Here is a 22,414-nt window from a genome sequence, read left to right on the forward strand (position 1 = left end):
TACAAAATACTCAACAACTCAAAAATGAAATTTTTAATCATCACCAAAAAGTATACAGATCTTTAGATTAATATAACTAAGAAGTGTGTAAAGTTTTAAGCAATAATCAAGAATCGTTTTTGAGATACGGTGCGACATGTAAAAAAACCCTCCCCCTTTTTTACAAAATACTCAAAAACTCAAAAATGAAATTTTGAATCATCACCAAAAAGTATACAGATATTAAGATTAATATAACTAAGAAGTGTGTAAAGTTTTAAGCAATAATCAAGAAACGTTTTTGAGATACGGTGCGACATGTGAAAAAAAACACACCCCTGTTTTAGTTACAAAGTGCCATAACTCAAAAAGTTTAAATCTTATTTTCACCAAAAAGTATACAGATCATTTGACCATCATAAGAAACAACTATATTAAGTTTCATGAAATTTGGATAAGTCGTTCTCAAGTTACGGTGCGACATGTTTACGCCGGACAGACGGACAGACGGACAGACGGACAGACGGACAGACGGACGGACACCGGACATTTGTATACCATAATACGTCCCGTCAAAATTTTGACGGGCGTATAAAAACCTCCCCCTTTTTACAAAATACTCAATAACTCAAAAATGAAATTTTGAATCATCACCAAAAAGTATACAGATCTTCAGATTAATATAACAAAGACATGTGTAAAGTTTTAAGCAATAATCATAAATCGTTTTTGAGATATGGTGCGACATGTAAAAAAACCCTCCCCCTTTTTTACAAAATACTCAATAACTCAAAAATAAAACTTTGAATCATCACCAAAAAGTATACAGATATTAAGATTAATATAACTAAGAAGTGTTTAAAGTTTAAAGCCATAATCAAGAATCGTTTTTGAGATACGGTGCGACATGTGAAAAAAACACACCCCTGTTTTAGTTACAAAGTGCCGTAACTCAAAAAGTTTTAATCTTATTTTCACCAAAAAGTATACAGATCATTTGACCATCATAAGAAACAACTATGTTAAGTTTCATGAAATTTGGATAAGTCGTTCTCAAGTTACGGTGCAACATGTTTACACCGGACAGACGGACGGATGGACACCGGACATTTGTATACCATAATACGTCCCGTCAAAATTTTGACGGGCGTATAAAAAAGAAGATGTGGTATGATTGCCAATGAGACAACTCTGTTTGTTTGCCTTGTTTTGTAGATTAATGAGTTTTGACTGTCCTCAGTGTCCTGTTAGTTTCTCCAATCTCTTTAAAAAAAATCGCCTGTGCAGTCATAAAATGAATACAGGCTGGTGGAAGCTTAAAATATTTAAACAAATAAAAACAAGAATGTGTCCATAGTACACGGATGCCCCACTCGCACTATCATTTTACATGTTCACTGGACCGTGAAATTGGGGTCAATACTTTAATTTGGCATTAAAATTAGAAAGATCATATCATAGTTAACATGTGTACTAAGTTTCAAGTTGATTGGACTTCAACTTCATCACAAACTACCTTGACCAAAAACTTTAACCTGAGCTTCACACTATCTTCTTCTTTGTTCAGTGGACCATGAAATTGGGGTCAATACTTTAATTTGACATTAAAATTAGAAAGATCATATCATAGGGAACATTTGTACTAAGTTTCAAATTGATTGGACTTCAACTTCATCAAAAACTACCTTGACCAAAAACTTTAACCTGAGCTTCACACTATCTTCTTCTTTGTTCAGTGGACCATGAAATTGGGGTCAATACTTTAATTTGACATTAAAATTAGAAAGATCATATCATAGGGAACATTTGTACTAAGTTTCAAATTGATTGGACTTCAACTTCATCAAAAACTACCTTGACCAAAAACTTTAACCTGAGCTTCACACTATCTTCTTCTTTGTTCAGTGGACCATGAAATTGGGGTCAATACTTTAATTTGACATTAAAATTAGAAAGATCATATCACAGTGAACATTTGTACTAAGTTTCAAATTGATTTGACTTCAACTTCATCAAAAACTACCTTGACCAAAAACTTTAACCTGAAGCGGGACGAACGAACGGACGAACGAACGAACGAACGAACGGAGGCACAGACCAGAAAACATAATGCCCCTCTACTATCGTAGGTGGGGCATAAAAATGTTTTACATGGATAATATTGAAATTTTCTTGAAAAATAGAATTAACCCTTATTTCAGTGTTCCTGCATCAAATGGAATGGAAAATAGTATCAAATCATTCCTCAGATATTCATTGTTTATGGTGTTGCTTACAAAACACATGTCTTGGTGTATCAATTTGAAAATATTATCTAGAATGCATCAGATATTGAAACACAGAATTAACAAGAATGTGTCCAAAGTACACGAATGATCAACTCACACTATCATTTTCTATGTCCAATGGACCGTGAAATTGGATAAACAAGAATGTGTCCTCAGTACACGAATGCCCCACTCGCACTATCATTTTCCATGTTCAGTGGACCATGAAATTGGGGTAAAAACTCTAATTTGATATTAAAATTAGAAAGATCATATCATAGGGAACATGTGTACTAAGTTTGAAGTCGATTGGACTTCAACTTCATCAAAAACTACCTTGACCAAAAACTTTAACCTGAAGCGGGACAGACGGACGAATGGACGGACGGACGGACGGACGGACGGATGGACGAACAGACGAACGGACGAACGGACGCACAGACCAGAAAACATAATGCCCCTCTACTATCGTAGGTGGGGCATAAAAATCTAAATTTGCAATAAAATTAGAAAGATCATACCATATGGAACATGTGTACTAAGTTTCAAGTTGTTTGGTCTTCAACTTCATCAAAAACTACCTTGACCAAAAACTTTAACCCGAAACTCTCACTTTCATTTTCTATGTTCAGTAGACCATGAAATTGGGGTCAAAAGTCTAATTTGGCATTAAAATTAACAAGAATGTGTCCAAAGTACACGGATGCCCCACTCACACTATCATTTTCCATGTTCAATGGACCATGAAATTGGATAAAAAATATAATTAGGCATTAAAATTAGAAAGATAATATCATAGGGAACATGTGTACTAAGTATCAAGTTGATTGGACTTCAACTTCATCAAAAACTACCTTGACCAAAAACTTTAACCTGAAACATGCACTTTCATTTTCTATGTTCAGTGGACCCTGAAATTGGGGTCAAAAGTTTAATTTGGCTTTAAAATTAGAAAGATCATATCATAAGGAACATGTGTACTAAGTTTCAAGTTGATTGGACTTCAACTTCATCAAAAACTACCTTGACCAAAAACTTTAACCTGAAAAACTTTAACCTGAAACATGCACTTTCATTTTCTATGTTCAGTGGACCGTGAAATTGGGGTCAAAAGTTTAATTTGGCTTTAAAATTAGAAAGATCATATCATAAGGAACATGTGTACTAAGTTTCAAGTTGATTGGACTTCAACTTCATCAAAAACTACCTTGACCAAAAACTTTAACCTGAAAAACTTTAACCTGAAACATGCACTTTCATTTTCTATGTTCAGTGGACCGTGAGATTGGGGTCAAAAGTTTAATTAGGCTTTAAAATTAGAAAGATCATATCATAAGGAACATGTATACTAAGTTTCAAGTTGATTGGACTTCAACTTCATCAAAAACTACCTTGACCAAAAACTTTAACCTGAAAAACTTTAACCTGAAACATGCACTTTCATTTTCTATGTTCAGTGGACCGTGAAATTGGGGTCAAAAGTTTAATTTGGCTTTAAAATTAGAAAGATCATATCATAAGGAACATGTGTACTAAGTTTCAAGTTGATTGGACTTCAACTTCATCAAAAACTACCTTGACCAAAAACTTTAACCTGAAGCGGGACAGACGGACGAACGAACAGACGAACGAACGAACGAACAGACGGACGGACGAACGAACGAACGGACGCACAGACCAGAAAACATAATGCCCCTCTACTATCGTAGGTGGGGCATAAAAAGATCATATTATAAGCAACAAGTGTACTAAGTTTCAAGTTGATTGGACTTCAGCTTCATCAAAAACTACCTTGACCAAAAACTTTAACCTGAAACTCGCACTTTCATTTCTATGTTCAGTGGACCGTGAAATTGGGGTCAAAAGTCTAATTTGGCTTTAAAATTAGAAAGAACATATCATAAGCAACAAGTGTACTAAGTTTCAAGTTGATTGGACTTCAGCTTCATCAAAAACTACCTTGACCAAAATATTTAACCTGAAACTCGCACTTTCATTTCTATGTTCAGTGGACCGTGAAATAGGGGTCAAAAGTCTAATTTGGCTTTAAAATTAGAAAGATCATATCATAAGCAACCAGTGTACTAAGTTTCAAGTTGATTGGACTTCAAATTCATCAAAAACTACCTTGACCAAAAACTTTAACCTGAAACTCGCACTTTCATTTCTATGTTCAGTGGACCGTGAAATTGGGGTCAAAAGTCTAATTTGGCTTTAAAATTAGAAAGAACATATCATAAGCAACAAGTGTACTAAGTTTCAAGTTGATTGGACTTCAGCTTCATCAAAAACTACCTTGACCAAAAACTTTAACCTGAAACTCGCACTTTCATTTCTATGTTCAGTGGACCGTGAAATAGGGGTCAAAAGTCTAATTTGGCTTTAAAATTAGAAAGATCATATCATAAGCAACCAGTGTACTAAGTTTCAAGTTGATTGGACTTCAAATTCATCAAAAACTACCTTGACCAAAAACTTTAACCTGAAGCGGGACGAACGAACGAACGGATGAACGAACGGAGGCACAGACCAGAAAACATAATGCCCCTCTACTATCGTAGGTGGGGCATAAAAATTAATTTGGCATTTAAATTAGAAAGATCAAATCATAGGGAACATGTGAAGTAAGTTTGAAGTTGATTGGACTTCAATTTCATCAAAAACTACCTTGACCAAAAACGTTAACCTGAAGTGGGACGAGCAGACGGACACACAGACCAGAAAACATAATGCCTTTCTACAATCGTAGGTGGGGCATAAAATGTTGTAATGCACAGAATTTGATAATTATCCTTACCAGCTGTTCTCCACTGCAGACCTGTTTCAGGTTATCTGGTACAACTACTAACAAGTTACAAAGAGCATGTAACTTCTCAAACAATTCTAACACAAGAGGAATCTTGAAGTCTTTAATACTTCTTCTGTATTCATTGACATCACAGATCACCAACATTGCTCCTGTAAAACAACACAGTTCATAAATGTTATAAATTAATATGTCCATTAAAGTTTTAGTTGTTCATGGCTTAGGCTATGGTATATGTGTTTGTATGGTGTGTGAGCATGGTGATAATATGAACATAGCTTATGGGTTAGTTCTAGTAGAAACTTTACAACTTTTGGTTTTACCCTTTTTGTTGTTGTGTTGCTTTATCATTGACATCCCCATTTAATAATACAGAGATGAAATTTTCTACAAGGCAACTCAAGTCATAAAAAAAATCTACATTTGGATTTAAATCAAACTAAAACTTTTACAATGCACAAGATTTGATTCTGAAAAAAGTGTCTCTTGATCTTATATCAAAAAACATTTTAAAGGTGCTGTTTATTCTCGAAGATGTCTTTGTAACTTAGGAGCTGGCTTTGTAAATGCCCTCACAGCAAAAGATTATACTGCAACTGCTAATGATGAACAGGCAATTAAACAAACTGCTAGTGAGACTCCTTACATAAGGAATTTTATTGAAACTGCTGTCAGAGGACTATCACTGTTACTGATATCCTGTTCAATGAGACTTTTTACCACTCACCTAAAGAATTATACTGGAACTGTTGAAGATGTTCAAAGATAACTCTATGTAGTCTGGTTCCCAGGTCTGTTAATACAACTTCAACATTCTTCCCATCTAAATATGAGTGAATTGTCTGTGCTATAGATGAAATAAACTTCACTACTTTGGCACAAGCCTAAAATAAAGTGCATCAGACCATACAACTTGTATCATTTGTCTATATATATGGAGGTATGCAAAAAAATGTTGTTTTTTTCAATTAAAAGAATGAACCAGACTGATGCATTTTTTTTCTTCAAATTCAGAAAAATATTTCTCCTTGGCATATAGTTTGTATAGTATTTTAGCAAGATAGATCATAAAAAAATGAAAAATAAATAATTTTTACAATATATAATAGTTTAGGAAATGAAAAATATATGAAAATGTATTGTAAACTATCAGTTGCAACCCCTTTTGGTGATATTCTATAATTGAATGAACCAACAATGTATCATAATATTTTATTTCAATTTAGATTTCTGTTTAATATACAATTAATATCTTAATAACAATTTTAAGTAGATCACATAACCAATAAGCTAATTATCAATGGATATAATTCAGATATTAATATTCTAAACAGATAGATCTAAACCATATCATATTTATGAAGATAATTGAATAAGTTAACAATACAGAAAAGTCTAATAACTATAAAAGAAAAAATAATCTAATGGATGTATACCAATTATCTCCCCTTGTTTATATTTATAAGTTCAATGAACTGCTAAATTGAGGTCATCTTGAAAAATACAATAATAAACATGTTTAATATGTTTGTTTTTATTTCATTATTTGGTACATAAATTAGGCTGTTATTATACCACATCATTTTTTTTTTTTTTTAAAGTTTTATAAGTTGAAATAATTTCATGGTATACTACATGTACCTTGACTAAAAAATGTCACCTGAGACAGGTCATGAAAACTACCTGATAAATGAATTAATGGTTTGACAGAGGAAAAGACTGGAAAACATAATGCTCAACTATAACTGTTGGTAGGACGTGAAAGACTTTATGCATAAAATTTTCATACGGTTATGTTTTTTCATGTGTATCTTATAGACTTTTGACATTTTGATGTACATTTAACTTACTCTAGATTCAATTATTTTCGTGTGTACCAATTTTTATGGATTGTTAAAAACTTGTATTTTTGTGGATATGTGATTTTATGGTTTTACCAAAGTCTGCATAAAACCTGATTGAACATTTGTAATTTGTTGCATATATAAATTAGTGGTTCACTAAAATTGGTATCCAACTAATAATAAAGAATCCACAGTATTCTGTTAAAATTATTCATTAACACATTTGAACTTTGACCTTTACTCACCGGTGTGTTCATCTGTCCTAGTACGCTATCATCTTCTGGTTTGAAATCGGTCTTCTTCTGTTCAGCGCTCAGTATATTTCTGACCCAGCCTGCCACAGCAGCCACGGCTCTATCTAAACCAGTATCTATCTTACCCTCTAACTGTTCACGTAACTGTCTCCTCTTCTGTAAACACAGGCTATGTTTGGGGGAGGACCTGTATTAAAAAAGAAAAATATAATATAAGTTTAGTAAATAAAATCATAAAATAAAAGGAAAATTAACACTGTTCATGTAACTGTCACCTCTTTTGTAAACACAGGCTATGTTTGGGAGAGGCCTTGCATTATTAATGAAAAGTTATTTTAAATAGGAAACTGTAGTTTATCGATGTTTAAATCTCATAAAAATCAATTTTAGTAGAACAATTAGGGTAGCAAACAAAACTGAGGGAATCACATGCACTGAAAAAGGAGCCAAACCAGGTATTTGTCAAAAATAATGGTGAGAGGTAAACAAATTTCCAGAGATTGTAGGCAAATACCCCTTATAAGCAGGATATAATTGTTTAATTCAACCTCATGCTCTTTGAATCCATCTCAACCAAAATTCTAGAAGTCTTCTGAAGTTGCATTATTTTTAAACATGGTATTTACCATCTGCCATGGTATTTGCTACCAAATATCTAGGCACATGAAATTCCCTAATGACAAATACTCTGGAAGAGAAAAGAAGTCTCATATACAGAATGTTTATAGAAAGTTTGTCAAAAATACCATTTCTCTCATCAAATCAAAATACAGCTTTATATCATAGGGTGGAACTATAAAGCAAAACCAGAGGATCCAGAAAAGAATTAAAAAAAGAAAGTACAAGAGAGCATCTCAAACAAATTGTCTTAAATGATAACAATAAACTTACAGAACTAATGGAATTAAGCTATCCTGGAACTGTTTCTCAAACAAATGGAACAAGGTGTTGGCCTGTCCTACTACATCAAAGAAGTAGATTTCTGGTTGACTCTTAGGATCAGGTAATGGAATGGCTGTAAAAAAAAAGATGAAATATACTTGGACTCATTTATACTACAGTACCGTGTTATCTATTGTATGATCATATTTCTGGCATGACACATTTCTTGAGAAATATTATCAAGCTGGGTTGAAGAGTGTGCAATGACAAATATTGTCTTACAGTTGCAACCTTTTAGCATTGTTTAGCTTTAGTATATTTAGATTATGTATGCAGTAATAATTTACATTCAAAATATCCCCCATAAACCCTATAAATACCTTGAAGTCCTAGTTCTACAGCATAATCAATATGCTCCAACACTAAATACTGAATAAGTACACATAATATCTTCTCTGCATTTCCTGCTAAATCAGAATGGGTGCATAACTGTAATGAAAAAAAAAGTCAAAGATATGTAAAATAGAGAGGAAATAGCTGTGCTGCAAATCAATGAATGTGTTTGGTAACAAAACTGTAATGCACGACTCAAACCTAATCATAGTGGAAATCCAGGAATTATACTCATCTATTAGCACATGATGAATAGTCCAATAAAATGGAGAATTGAAATGGGGAATGTGTCAAAGAGACAACAACCCGACCAAAGAGCAGACAACCATTAAACTCTTCAAGGACAAGTAGATATAGGGAACTATAGAATCTACAGTTTTCCCCCTAGATATTTCATTTACCATCCTTGTAAACAGGGGGAAAATGAAAATTCTATAATTTATAGAGCATCACATGCATAACATAATCTATACGAAAATCACATTTAAGATTATAGCATCACATTACCATGATGCTAAAGGGCCCTTGGGAGTGCACTGATCTAAACTAATTGAAAGTCAATGAAGAGTGAAATTTCAGTTAGAGTGATCTATTCTAGGATAGATAACTCCTTAAAATGTATCATTCCATGAAGCATATGTTTTTTGGTCACATTCTATATTGAAACTAATTAGATTATTTTATAAATGCGAAACTTCTAAGGGTCAATATTTCTAAAATATTTTAGAGAGAGCAATTCTGGAAAGCTGAATTTTCAGGAATTACCAACAAATATGAATATATGTATGTTACAATTCAACAATGTATAAAGGTTCAGGTAGATCTTTTAACTTTAATTTGTAAGACAAGTTGCTATGAGTGGGTGTTTGACATGACTACATTTTGTCAGTTGAGATGGGCATAACTTTAGCTAACACAATTTTAACCAAATATCACATGCAAAACCTCATGTTATCAGGAAGTAACCAGGTCTATTGGTTCAAGAACATAATAAACCAAGGATTAGAAATTATAATGCCAACACTGATATAATATGAATTCCTGTTATGTCCTCAAGCTAGCAAGTTTTGAATTTCTAAGAATAAGCATGTTGAGTGGTAATAAAATGGATCATATTTCAGTTAATATCAATTCCAACATGCAAAGGTCACAACGTCTGCCAAAACATATAAACCATATGATGGTTAAGGAAAATGTCAAACAGATTCATAGTTTGAAAGAAAGATGAAGTGTTATTTGGTTCTTGCTGTATTTATTTTGAGGACAAAATTTCTAAAGGTAGAGGGAAATTGTAATTCTGGACATAGTAAGTCTATTTTTTTTCAATATTCATTCCTTTTAATTTAAATATGAAAGGGCTCCCATCAGTTGAAGATCTAATGCACATTGTAACAATATAAACTTAATAATTGATTCACCAAGTAAAGGTAAAAGTTTCTATTTTATTATATTAAAATCAGACATTTGCTACTGGAAAAATTTGGTTGATTATATAGAAATCACTAAAGCATGACTGGAGCGGCCCCCCCTTATGAAAAGTTCTAAATCCTCCAATGATTACAAGAAGGAGACAAATATACAGTCGAAGTTAGATGTACACACAAACAAAATAAAAGATATATACAAAAACGGCAATAAATTATAAAAATAAAACTTGATAAAAACAAAGCAGAAATGAGACAGATGCTGCAGAAGTGATAGTTTATACCATTAGATTGTTTTGTACTATGATTATGATCTTCTTATTGATCTTACACATTATTTTATCATGAAAAACATGAATGCATAAAACTCCAGAGGGTCAGAGCTCATATTACTCAGCTCCGGGTTTATGTGTAATATTGTGGAAACTATTTTTTCCTCTTTTTCAGACCGTAATAGAAGAAAAGCATTTACAGCTGTTCTAGCTACCGATGTTAAAGCAAGTAAAGACTATGTTTTCAAATTTGATAAAGTTGAAGGGGGAAACAGAAAATTTTGTAATAAATCTGTCAATCCAATCATTAGACATTTACCAGATGCTCTGTTATCTATAAACAGGTGAAAATTAGTCATGTTTAGTGTAATCAAACTTTTTATATATAATTGTCCATTTCTTTTCAAAGAGATTTAACTCTATTACATAAAAGTACAACTTTTAAATATTAAAAAACAATGACAAAAGCAAAAATAGTAAAAATTTAACTTGACATTCATTAAGTCACAGGAACCAACATATCTAAATTTGAAAAAAGTTTGTCAAAGCGTTTTCATGTTATAGAACGGACATTGTTTGGCAATCGCCCTTCCTATTGCCCGCCGATATATAACTTCAATTCCTATGGTTTAAAAAAAAAAAATGTAATACGCTTGATGATTTTCTGCATAGGATTGTAAATTAAAAATGTTTAAAAACTCTCATGTGGTACAAAAGTAGTCATTCAAACTCTTTACTTTATCAAATTTTTCTTTCAAAATGTCTTTCCCAGTTAATTGGGCATTCAATGGTAATAGAAATAAGAAAAAAGTACTGGTATTATGGTACTACCATATCTTTGAATTTTTCAAATCAGCTGTGCTTGTCTTCTGAGGCTGTAAGAGAACCTTCTTCAAGATCAAAAATCATCTGCTACGATGGTGATTTGTACATTTCCAATCTTCCAATCAAATTCAAAATTTAGCATGGTTACAATTAAGCCCAATAATCTTGAGAAACAACAATTTTGATTGGCTGATCAAATACATCCCTTTACTTAATCACAAGATCCACCAATTTTCATTGGCTGATCATGATTGTCTACCTGGGGAAAGTTCAAAATAAGATTATACTCTGTTTGTCTTAGAATTCACAAAATCTGACAGGGTGTATTAAAAGATTACAGAATGTTAGTCAGGAAAGAGCAGGTGGACCACCCAATGAAAAGTATCAAACTGGAACACTGTCGATGCTAATGAGATCAATTTTTAAACCATCAAATGAAAAGACAATAGTCATGCATTGTGTAGGGTCATTATGACATTCTACAATGTCTCAAGATCCTGATTCTTAATGTGCGTAGTGACTCCTAACACTCACTGACATGTTTCAATATTTTGATGAAACGTATCAAGAAGGAAATCCAATATATAAAAAATGCTCTTTCAAAGTTGGCCTTCTTTGTTGTTTGATAAGTCAATTGGTTGTCCTGTTAAATGCAATAAAATGCTCAGCAGGGCACAGCTTGATACGACCGCAGAGGTCAAACCCTGAACAGTTGGGGCAAGAATGGACACAACATTCAAGCTTGATACAGCTCTGAATTTGAATTGTGATCAAATATTTGACATAGCATAGGTTTCTGACACAGAATAAATGTTGTCTAAGAACTTTTATATTGGACATTTACCTATTATGGTCCAATATCTGAAATCTGAATACATGGGTTAGATTCAGCATATCGTAGAACCCCAATAATTCAATTTTTGATGAAATCAAACAAAGTTTAATTTTGGAACCTTTTGACATCAATGTGGACAAATTTGATAACGGGGCCCAAAAATAAAAAATCTAAAAACATGGTCAGATTCAGCATATCAAAGGACCCCAAGAATTCAATTTTTGTTAAAATCAAAGTAAGTTTAATTTTTGGACCCTTTTGTCCTTAATGTAGACCAATTTGAAACGGGACCAAAAATTAACAAAAAAGTGCACACTGAAATGTGTTGCCTTCTGTACCATTGTTAACTTATATTATGTTGATAGTTCTAAATTAAAAGCTTTATAACAACTGTCACATAAACTTAACTTTAAGCAAGAAAACTAAACATTGACTCATGAACAATGGAAATGAGGTCAAGGTCAGATGAACAATGCCAGGCAGACATGTACAGCTTACAATTCTTCCATATAACAAATATAGTTAACCTTTTGCTTATAGTTTAAGAAAAACAGACCAAAACACAAAAACTTAACACAGAGCAATGAACTGTGAAAATGAGGTCATGGTCATATAAAACCTTCTCGACTGACATATAGATCTTAAAATATTTCCATACACCAAATATAATTAACCTATTACATATAGTATTAGAAAAAAGATCAAAACTCAAAAACTTAACTTTGACCACTGACATTGGACATGTGACTGACGGAAACTTTGTTACATAAGGCATCTATATACAAAGTATGAAGCATCCAGGTCTTCTACCTTCTAAAATAAAAAGCTTTTAAGAAGTTAGCTAATGCCGCTGCAGCCGGATCACTATCCCTATGTTGAGCTTTCTGCAACAAAAGTCACAGGCTCGACAAAAATCTAATACACGGTTAGATTCAGCTTATCAAAGAACCCCAATAATTCAAGAATAAACCCCTATTGAAACTGGTCAAGAAAAAAGCAATTTATACAAAGTATTAGAACAGTATCCCCCCTTTTTTTGGCCTCTAATTGCTAAACAGTTAGGGCCATAACCCCCAAAATCAATCCAAACCTTCCTTTATTAGTATGGAACCTTGTGGTACAATTTCAGAAGTATCCATACACTTACACACAAGTTTTTGTCTGGAAACTAGAAAAATGCTCATTTGGACCCCTTTTTATGCCTTTTACTCCTATACTGATGGGACCATAAACTCAAAATCAATCCCAACCTTCCTTTTGTGGTTTCAAACCTTTTGTTTAAATTTCATAGAGATCCATTCACTTAAACTAAAGATATGAATTGAATATATTGTAAAGTGTTCTCTTTCTGAGAAATTGCGTGTTAAAAGATAATTAACAGGATTCATTTTCAATCAATATCAATTGGAACATGCAACAGCCGGTATAATTTTCCAAAAAATTATATACCAAAATTCTTCAATAGAACAATGTCAAACTTAAAGAGTGAGAATGATGTGGTATTTAGTTCTTGCGATAGTAATATTCAGGATAAATTTTCTAGATGTAGAAGGAAATTATAATCCTGGACATGGTAAACAAATTTTACTAATACAGATTCCTTTTTTTTATTTTTTTTTATCAAATATGAATTGGATGCTCAGTCTGTAATTTTCTATATTGTGTATTTGTACTGTTGTTCTGTTTACTGGTTCCTTAGAAAAGTATGATGAATTAGAAGAACAAATTGACAGACAGATGGCCAATATATACTGACGGCAGATGAAGGGACAGACAGAGATAACCTAATTGCAATAAAGCTTTCAGTTTTAGTGAGGTATAATAGTAAAATGTAAGCATATAAATTATATAATTATCATACTGATTTGATATGACATGTTGGTTTGCTTTCATATCTTGTATTTCAAAGATTTTGTGACTGTCATTTCTTTTTTTAACAGGTAAAACCATGTCTATAACAGAGGATCTTTTCCATATGTTAGTGAAGAAACTTAGTTCCTCCAGTAAATGTGAATGCAAAGGTTATTATTTATATTTCATAATCAGATATTTGACACTTCCTTTTGAAAATTATAGGGAGAAAATACCTAAACAACTGTGCTTAATAGGGGAGTACAGCATTATAAAAAGAGGCAATTACACAATGGATTTATATAAAATCAAAGATCTATGTACACACAAACATGAAAAGATATATACTAATGACAAACAATTAAAATAACACCATTTGGCAAAACAAGTAAAAACTACAAATGATACATATTTTTTTCTTCCATAATTATGCTGCTGCCTTTGATCTATCACTGGACTTTAACATTCTGTCTAATGTGATGTTTATTTTTCACAATTCAAGGCTTTCTGTGTCATGTTTCATGGAATATTTTATTTTATTTTAATTTTTTTTTTCAGACAGTAATACAAAAACAGCATTTACAGCTATCCTTAAGACCAATATAAGAGTAAATGTTAACTATATTTTCAAATTTGATGAAGTTAAAGTGAATCAAGGAAACAACTACAACACGGACACTGGAGAGTTTACAGCACCAAGGGATGGCCTTTACCACTTTTCATGTGCGATTCAGGTCAATAGGGCTGGAAATAAATACTTCTACTTGATGAAGAATAGCAGTATTTATCTACGAGGTTATATTGTTAATACCAATTATGGATCACAAACTAAAAGTGTGATAATGGCCCTGGATAAAGGAGATCATGTCTATGTAAAAAGTGGTAGCAAATATAATGTTCAAAAAGAGTACTCCTACTTTTCTGGTTACCAACTCTAACAATAAAATTGTGAATAATTTATTTCTTTGTCTTTTGTCATATGGGATTCTGAACCATATTGTTGATGATGGTCATAAGCGAAAAAAGCTTAAAAAAATGTTGGGTATAACATTGAGAGATTAGGATTTATAAGACACTTGAAGTCTCTTTAAAAATTGCTGTAATTCAAAGTAAATGTATTGGATACGAGGATTGGAGTGTCTGATGCATCTTCCTATAAGTTAGAAATTTAGTACATATGAAAATGCTTGTACCAAGTCAGGAATATGACAGTTGTTGTCCATTCGTTTGATGTGTTTTGTCATTTGATTTTGCCATTTGATAAGGAACTTTCTGATTGAATTTTCCTCGGAGTTCAGTTTTTTTGTGATTTTACTTTTTAGTGTGAGAACTGACTAAGCTTGAAAAAATATTCAAGAAGAGTCACATTCAAGAAGATGGTATGATACATGCATTGGCACTCTTTGGTACCCTTTATTACAAAAATTATATTTTATCATAAATCTGTAAAAAGAAAACAATCATCAGTAGTTTACTTTTGAATTTTGTATTACATATTTGCATTAGGGCTTCAAACTTCTTTGATTTTATGCAAACATTATAATTATCGATTCCATTTTTAGATTTTGCCTTTGATATTAAGATTTGACCAAAAGCTTTAACCAAAAAGATGTATGATGCAACATGTAAACTAACTGTTTTGGCAAAGCCTAAGCTCATATTCATTTTTACCAAAAACAGGAAGTAGGTGTCTGACTGATCTGAATAAACACATACACTTTGCAACTTATCACTGTTGAGCTGCTAACAAACATATGAAGTCCTTCCTTTCAGTAGTTTTTGTGGGTAAAGGTGACAAAAATTTTGTAAGTAAAAATTCAAAGTACCGGGTTTAGGGGAACAGGTAATAGTATAAGATAAATCCTTAAAGTTTTTGATCGCTACAACTCATCTCTGTTGAGCTGCTGACAAAGTAAAAAGTCATTATGTTCAGTATTTCTAAGAAAAGTGGAAAGAAATATTTAAGTTTTTAAATACATTGAAAATTCAAAGCATTGGCAAACAGGAATTAGTTATCTGACTGATCAAGAAAGTGTTCGCACATTGCATCTCATCTTGTGCTGCCGGCTAGATATAAATCATTCTGTTTTTTTCTGAGAAAAAGAATACCATCATTTTAAGGTCTTTCAGCAAGGATTGTTAAACACGAAGTCACAAAGTTTGATAAACAAATGGTAAGAGGTAATTTAAAGGTTAATATTTCAGTATATATCAATTTCAACATGCAACAGTCATGATATGGTAAAATATATATGACAATACCACATATTTTCTAAATCATATTCATAAAAGAGGGACGAAAGATACCAAAGGGACAGTCAAACTCATAAATCGAAAATAATCTGACAACGCCATGGCTAAAAATAAAAAAGACAAACAGACAAACAATAGTACACATAAACTGATATATGGTTTGAAAGTAAGATGAAAGGTTATACACATATGAACCACACCAACAAACAGCATCCAATGATCAACAGGCTCCCGACTATACCAATCTCACATATTTTCACATTGACAATATGGTGTTCAATGAACCATGAAATCTTAGTCAAAAAGATTTGTATTGTCATTTGGTATTAAAAGTCATGCTGATTATAAGGTGAACAGTTATTCCCTGCATACTGAGGAAGCTCAGGTGTAATTATAATCCTGAATATACTTTTTGGTTGTACATCGATAGAGGCAGAACATACAGATTAGGCCAACCTTAAAATATGTTTGTTTGCAGTTTTTCGACTGTACCTTCAGACTAAAGGGTCGGTAGGTAGGAAAAATATTTTATTTTATCAGCCAAAATACAGTTTAAACTAGTATCTCAATTGTTTGTAAAACAATTGAAAGGTCTTTCCTTTAAAAGTGATGTTTTTGTAATGTACTTTGTACGACTTTTCGTTTGATATACGACAAGCATACCCTCTGAAACTTTTCACTTTTAACACTTAATGACCTCATCCGCCTACATTTTTGAGATTGGAAGTATGATATATGTAACATAGAGTAGATGAGCTTTCATTTGATATGCGACAACGCCATGTTCTACAAAGTTTGATTTTTGCACTTAATAACCCTATCCAACTTATTGTTGGAGGTCGGGAATTTGATATTTTAAATGTACACATCATGACCTTTCATTTGATATACAACAACCCTATCTTAAAAGAAAATTAATTTTTTGCACTCAATGACCCCTACCAACCCATTTTTGGGAGACGTCAATTTAATATTTGAAATGTATGCTTTAAGTTCTTTCATTTGATATGCGACAACCTTACCATATGAGAAATTTGAATGTTTGCACTAAATAACCCAACCTGTCCCCCTGGGATGAAAAGGGGGTTTAAAATTTTTAAGTAGAGTTTATTAAGATCTTCAATTTGATATATTAGATGACCCCATTTGACAAAGTGCAAATAATGATGCAATATCAACTATATAAATAGAAGTTATGAAACTTACAAAGTCAATGCAAAACTTGAAAATTTCAAATTGATTTTTTGGTGTTTTTTTCCATGGAATGTTTTTGGTATTTGGTCAAACATATAACTATGTTAACCTCTTCAATTTCTAAAACATTTTAAGTGGTAAGCTCTTGTTGGTTCAGAAATACATGCCTCCGCTCGCAAAAATTCAAACTGCATTATCTCTAAAACGACAATAGATATCTCAAATCTGTTAAATGATAAATGATCTACAGTTGAAGGACAACATTATAGAAAAGGAATTGGGACAATTTCAAAGTTGACCAAGGTCACAATTAATCATCATATATATGATGCAATACCAAACTTAAGAACCAGAAGTCGTAGAGACATGGGACTTTCACCATTCAACTTAGAACCACTTGACCTTTCAAATATCACAAGGTCAAGGTCATTGTATACTGTGAAGGTCAAGGTAAAATTTAAACATGACCTGACATTGACCTCAAATTGAAGGTCTTGAATTACTGATCATCTTTGCAGTTTATAGTAGGCTGATATCTGTTCCCTTTTAAAAGATATACACATGTTACTATAGTGTTAAGAGTTATGTTGACGTAACTATTGAACAGACGGTCAGGCATTTTTGAGCTAATGTATAAAATGTAGAGCTCGTCAAGAGGAACATTTCATACACAGTATGTATGCAGCAAACTCTTATCGTTTTCTTAATATGCAAGCTTTTGCACTTGGTGACCTTTGACCTTGGGTGCATATTGAAGGTCACACGAACCTAAGATTACTGGTGTAGGTCCCAAGTCTCTATGACTTACAGTTCTCGAAATACAATTTTTCAAAAATTGTGTACAATTTTTCAAGGGGATTAACTCCTTATAAGGGTTGATAACAAAATGATTGTATATGTTCATGAACATTGCCATATGTTCCTGTACATTTTGCCGTTTTTAAATCGATTCTATCTCTAATACTTTTTTTAGAAAAATGTGAAGGAAAGAAATTGTTTCAAGGGGATATAACTCTCATAGGGGACGATGAAATTCTATTCGGCCTAATATGGTAATACATCATGATGAGATCTACCTATGGTCCAAATAAGGTCATGATATCTTTAAAAAAAACGAGGGGGGGTCATGTTGAAAAAAGTCAATAAAAGGGAAATAACTTCTTAAGGGGATGATGAAATCTTTAACCGGGTCATCTGGTAATATTTCATGATGAGGTCTATCAATGGTCCATATTTGGTCTTCATAGCTTCAACAGAAACAAGAGGCAGGCATGTCAAACAAATGTTGGAAGAAAAAAAAGAAAAAGAAAAAAAAAAAAAACATTAGAAAAACAATAAGGTCTTTCCTCGCGTAGAGGAAAGACCTTAACAAGCAGTTACACTAAACCAAGTTTCTTGTGAAGAAAAAAAAAACATTTTAAAACAACAAACACTGGACATGCTGAAAACCAACATCAAATGAACAGGCATTTTCAGATAAAAAACTTTTTAACCAAAACTGAAACTTTAACATAGTGTCATTATCCAATTTATGACATAAAATATGGTATAATTATTAAATACTGGAACACTTATAAACAAGGAATTATGACTAGAACTGTTTTAAAGAAATATTTTCAGACATGTATGCTTCTTGACTAGAATGTTTTCATGAGTAGAGTATTTTCATCAGAAAAATGTAGATATTAAAGATTTATAAGACAATGTATTAAAGAGTGTATTTTTAATAAAAAAAAAAAATAACCATTGAATCTACCTCAATTGAAAAAAAGGCAACTTGAAAAAAAAGTATTAAGACATTCGACTGTTTTCATATTTCTAACAATAATTAATTATATGTGATAAGGTTATATTTTTGCCAGGCTTTAATGAAAACCAAAGAAATCTAAAGTTTGGGGTGAAATCCATAGCACCCCATTAAAAGTAAATGGTCTGTACTGAAATGTTTTTAATGCATAAAAAAAATTGGCAGCATAGCTCCTAAGGACATGTTTTAATTGAATTCACACAGGCCACACAGTTTGGGTATATTTAATATTGTAAGAAAGAGAATAATTGCAATGAGTGGGCAGCCACCCTTATCCTAAAGGAGCATACTCATTGCAATCGAAGATAGATTTAATATGGAGAGAGTAAATTTATTTTTCAAGCTAACCATACTTTTTCTCTACATCTTTGTGTAGTTAGGGTTGCTTCTTATTGATTTGGCATGATCTATATCCATTAACATTTCAAATGAGCCCTTCCTCCATACAGGCGTGTTTACAGATATCCATGAAGATTTAAGTCACGGAGGAGTGGTTTCATCTTTGTCGTCTTCACAACGATTTGTAGAAAATATGCCATACTTCAAGCTGCTGTCGAATTATTTAACCACTGAAATTGGTTCCATAAAGTCAGGCTCCACAGATTCTGTACACGATTTGTTTGAGACAGAATGGTTATCGTGTCAGTTACGAATATCCGCTGCATCATTGTCAATGATATCATCACACATCATTACATGTGCCTGAATCTGTATAAACAGTTTACAAATAAATTTTTTTGTTTGTTATTTGTCTTAAAATTGACACGAGACGACAGCGTAAAGTACTCCTCCGTGACTTCATGGATACCTGTAAAGGTGGCACGGTAGTATTTGCATTCCAGAATTTAGGTTGCTCTTTTGTGTACCCTACTTAGGTAAATGTATCTAAACAGTGTGATTGGACAAAAAATACAGTATCAACTGAACATACTTTCCCAAACTGAGGGATGAATCAGGTGTTGAAAAATATGAAATAATTTTACATACAGATGAAAATGAATTTTTGAGAAATTTTTTTAATTTTGTATTCACTGCACCATAAAAGACCTAAAAGTACTATTGGCCTTAGGTTTTTGAAAATAGCAAAAAAAGTAAACAGTCATGATACATATTTAAATTCATTTCTGAATAGTAAAATGAAAGTACTTCAGTTAACTGTGAATGTGGAATTTTTTGCAGTGTTAGAAAGTGGTGAAAATTCTAAAAAGGCTATCATTATCCCTTACGGGACAGGAAATACTACTGTGCCACCTAAACAATTTCCATGTGCTTTATTATTAAATGGTCACATGAACGCTTGACGGGAAGCTAAGAAAAACCGAACTTGAAATGCGTAATTGACCCAGACTTTAAATCATTTCCAGAAAGGACCCAAAGTTCCGGATCGCGTCAATAGAAGTATTAAAAAAGATTTCTTCAAAAATAAAGCAATAAAATTTTCACAGTCGGGAGGATTTTCAAGGGTCGGTCGGTAAACTGCAAACAAACAATATTTTAATTTAAGCCTTACGTTACAGGGATTAAGTAATTTTGTGACATATACTATCAATATTGGAATCGGTATAGATAGTCGACATAGTCTATCTAAATGTTCCCTATTGGAATTTTGAAAACAAAGATAATATTAATTATGTGGAAATCAAAAGGGCCTTAGTGTGCTTAATTTTTAATGTACACTATTGTCCTATATTATTTATATATAAAGATAAATTCTGACAGCAGACTATGTCGACTGAGCATGCACAAAAGGGTACAAAACATTGATCAATAACAGTCTCTTCCTTTAGTAAAATAGATACTGTGGATTCGTTTTAATTTGATGAATAACAATTTTCATGTTTGTGGAGTCTTTTTCCGCAATTATATATCAAATCTAATTAAAACTAAATCCTTAAATTGCTTCTGTTCTGGTGTGATGTGCAACATATCAGAACAGGAGCATTTCAAGGATTTTATTTTAATTAGTTTTGGTATATAATAACCAGGTCTATTGGTTTAAGTATAAACTAAACCAAGTAATAGAAATTGTAATGCCAACACTGTTACAATATGAGTTCCTGTTATTTCCAAAAACTGGCAAGTTTTTGACTTTCTAAGAAATAGCATGTTGAGTGGTAATTTAATGGACCATATAACATTAAATATCAATTCCAACATGCAAAGGTCACAACATGGTACATCTGCTAAAACATATATACCATACTATGGGTAAGTTAAATGTCAAACAGATTCATAGTTTGAAAGTAAGATGCAGTGTTATTTGGTTCTTGCTGCAGTTATCTTTCTGCAGGTAGAGGGAAATTGTAATGCTGGACATGGTAAGTCAATTTTGTCTAAATATTCATTCCTTCTTTGAATTTAAATACAAAAGGGCTCCCATCAATTTAAGTTCTTATGCACATTGTAAATATACAAACTTTATAATTTTTGTCATTTCTATAAAAATAAAATATGTTTTCAATTGATGTAGATTACAATGTTGAAATGTAACTGTAAACCAATTCCATATATTCAAATGTCTGGTGATATGTGACACTTATTATATTTTTGTAGTTTCCTTTTATTTTCTTATTTTAAAATAGATTCACTGTACTAAGTTTTACTTACTCTGGTTATTGTGAAATAGATAAATCATAAAATATACATGCTGGGGATATTTGGTATATATACTATCACCAAATACATTAATTGCAAGTCAAATTTTTGATTTTTGATTTATTTAATTTCAAATGATGTTGACATGATATTTTACATGTATCTTGTGTTAAACAGATTTTGTAACTGTCATTTCTTGTTTCAGGTAAATCTACTTGTATAACAGAGGACCTTCTCAATATGTTGGTGAATAAATCTGGTAGACCATCAAGTCAATGTGAATGCAAAGGTAAATATTTCTATCTTGTTAAATGAAAATCAGATATTTAACAACAGTTTCAGGAAAACTGCTTAAACCACTGTAAACTTAATGTCCAAAAACTGGAAAATTAATGCCTTTTTAACGAACCTTGAAACATAAAATCAAAAGTTTATAAAATCAAGAGTGAGCTAATACATCAATAGATATAACCGATTCAACAAAGTTTCACAAAAACTGCAAAAAGCATTTTTAAATTATTGTATAACCAGATACTCTGCCGGGTGCAGCTTGATATGACCACAGAGGTCGAACCCTGAACAGTTTGAGCAAGTATGGACACAACATTCAACCTTGATACAGCTTTGAATTTGGATTGTGATTAAATAGTTGACACAGAATAGGTTTGTTGACACATAATGAATGGGGTCTAAGAACCTAAAAAAATTGGACATTTACCTATTATGGTCCAATATCCAAAATCTCAATACATGGTTAGATTCAGCATATCAAAGAATCCCAAGAATTCAATTTTTGATGAAATCAAATAAAGTTCAATTTTGGACTTTTAGAACTCAATGTGTACCAAATTGATAAAGGGGCCTAAATTTCAAAAATCTAAATACATGGTTATATTCAGCATATCAAAGAACCCCATATATATTCAATTTTTG

The 22,414-nt window shown here is 32.1% G+C and overlaps 1 protein-coding gene and 1 long non-coding RNA gene across 2 annotated transcripts in view; one reads left to right on the forward strand and one right to left on the reverse strand.

Annotated features, from left to right (window-relative positions):
- LOC143069624 (exocyst complex component 5-like) overlaps positions 1–22,414 on the reverse strand; it is a 47,765-nt gene that overhangs the window by 1,503 nt on the left and 23,848 nt on the right. Inside the window, exons 13-17 of the mRNA XM_076244351.1 lie at positions 8,413–8,521; positions 8,042–8,165; positions 7,142–7,337; positions 5,780–5,936; positions 5,044–5,204 (exon numbers count right to left, since the gene is read on the reverse strand). Coding sequence (XP_076100466.1) covers positions 5,044–5,204; positions 5,780–5,936; positions 7,142–7,337; positions 8,042–8,165; positions 8,413–8,521 — 747 coding nt within the window. The remainder of the gene's footprint in view (positions 1–5,043; positions 5,205–5,779; positions 5,937–7,141; positions 7,338–8,041; positions 8,166–8,412; positions 8,522–22,414) is intronic.
- LOC143066683 (uncharacterized) lies at positions 13,265–14,592 on the forward strand. Its single transcript, XR_012975738.1, has 3 exons — positions 13,265–13,354; positions 13,722–13,802; positions 14,191–14,592. It is a non-coding gene; the product is annotated as an uncharacterized LOC143066683 (long non-coding RNA).

The sequence above is a fragment of the Mytilus galloprovincialis genome, chromosome 3 (assembly GCF_965363235.1).
Source record: "Mytilus galloprovincialis chromosome 3, xbMytGall1.hap1.1, whole genome shotgun sequence".
In the NCBI taxonomy this organism is placed as follows: Eukaryota; Metazoa; Mollusca; class Bivalvia; order Mytilida; family Mytilidae; genus Mytilus; species Mytilus galloprovincialis.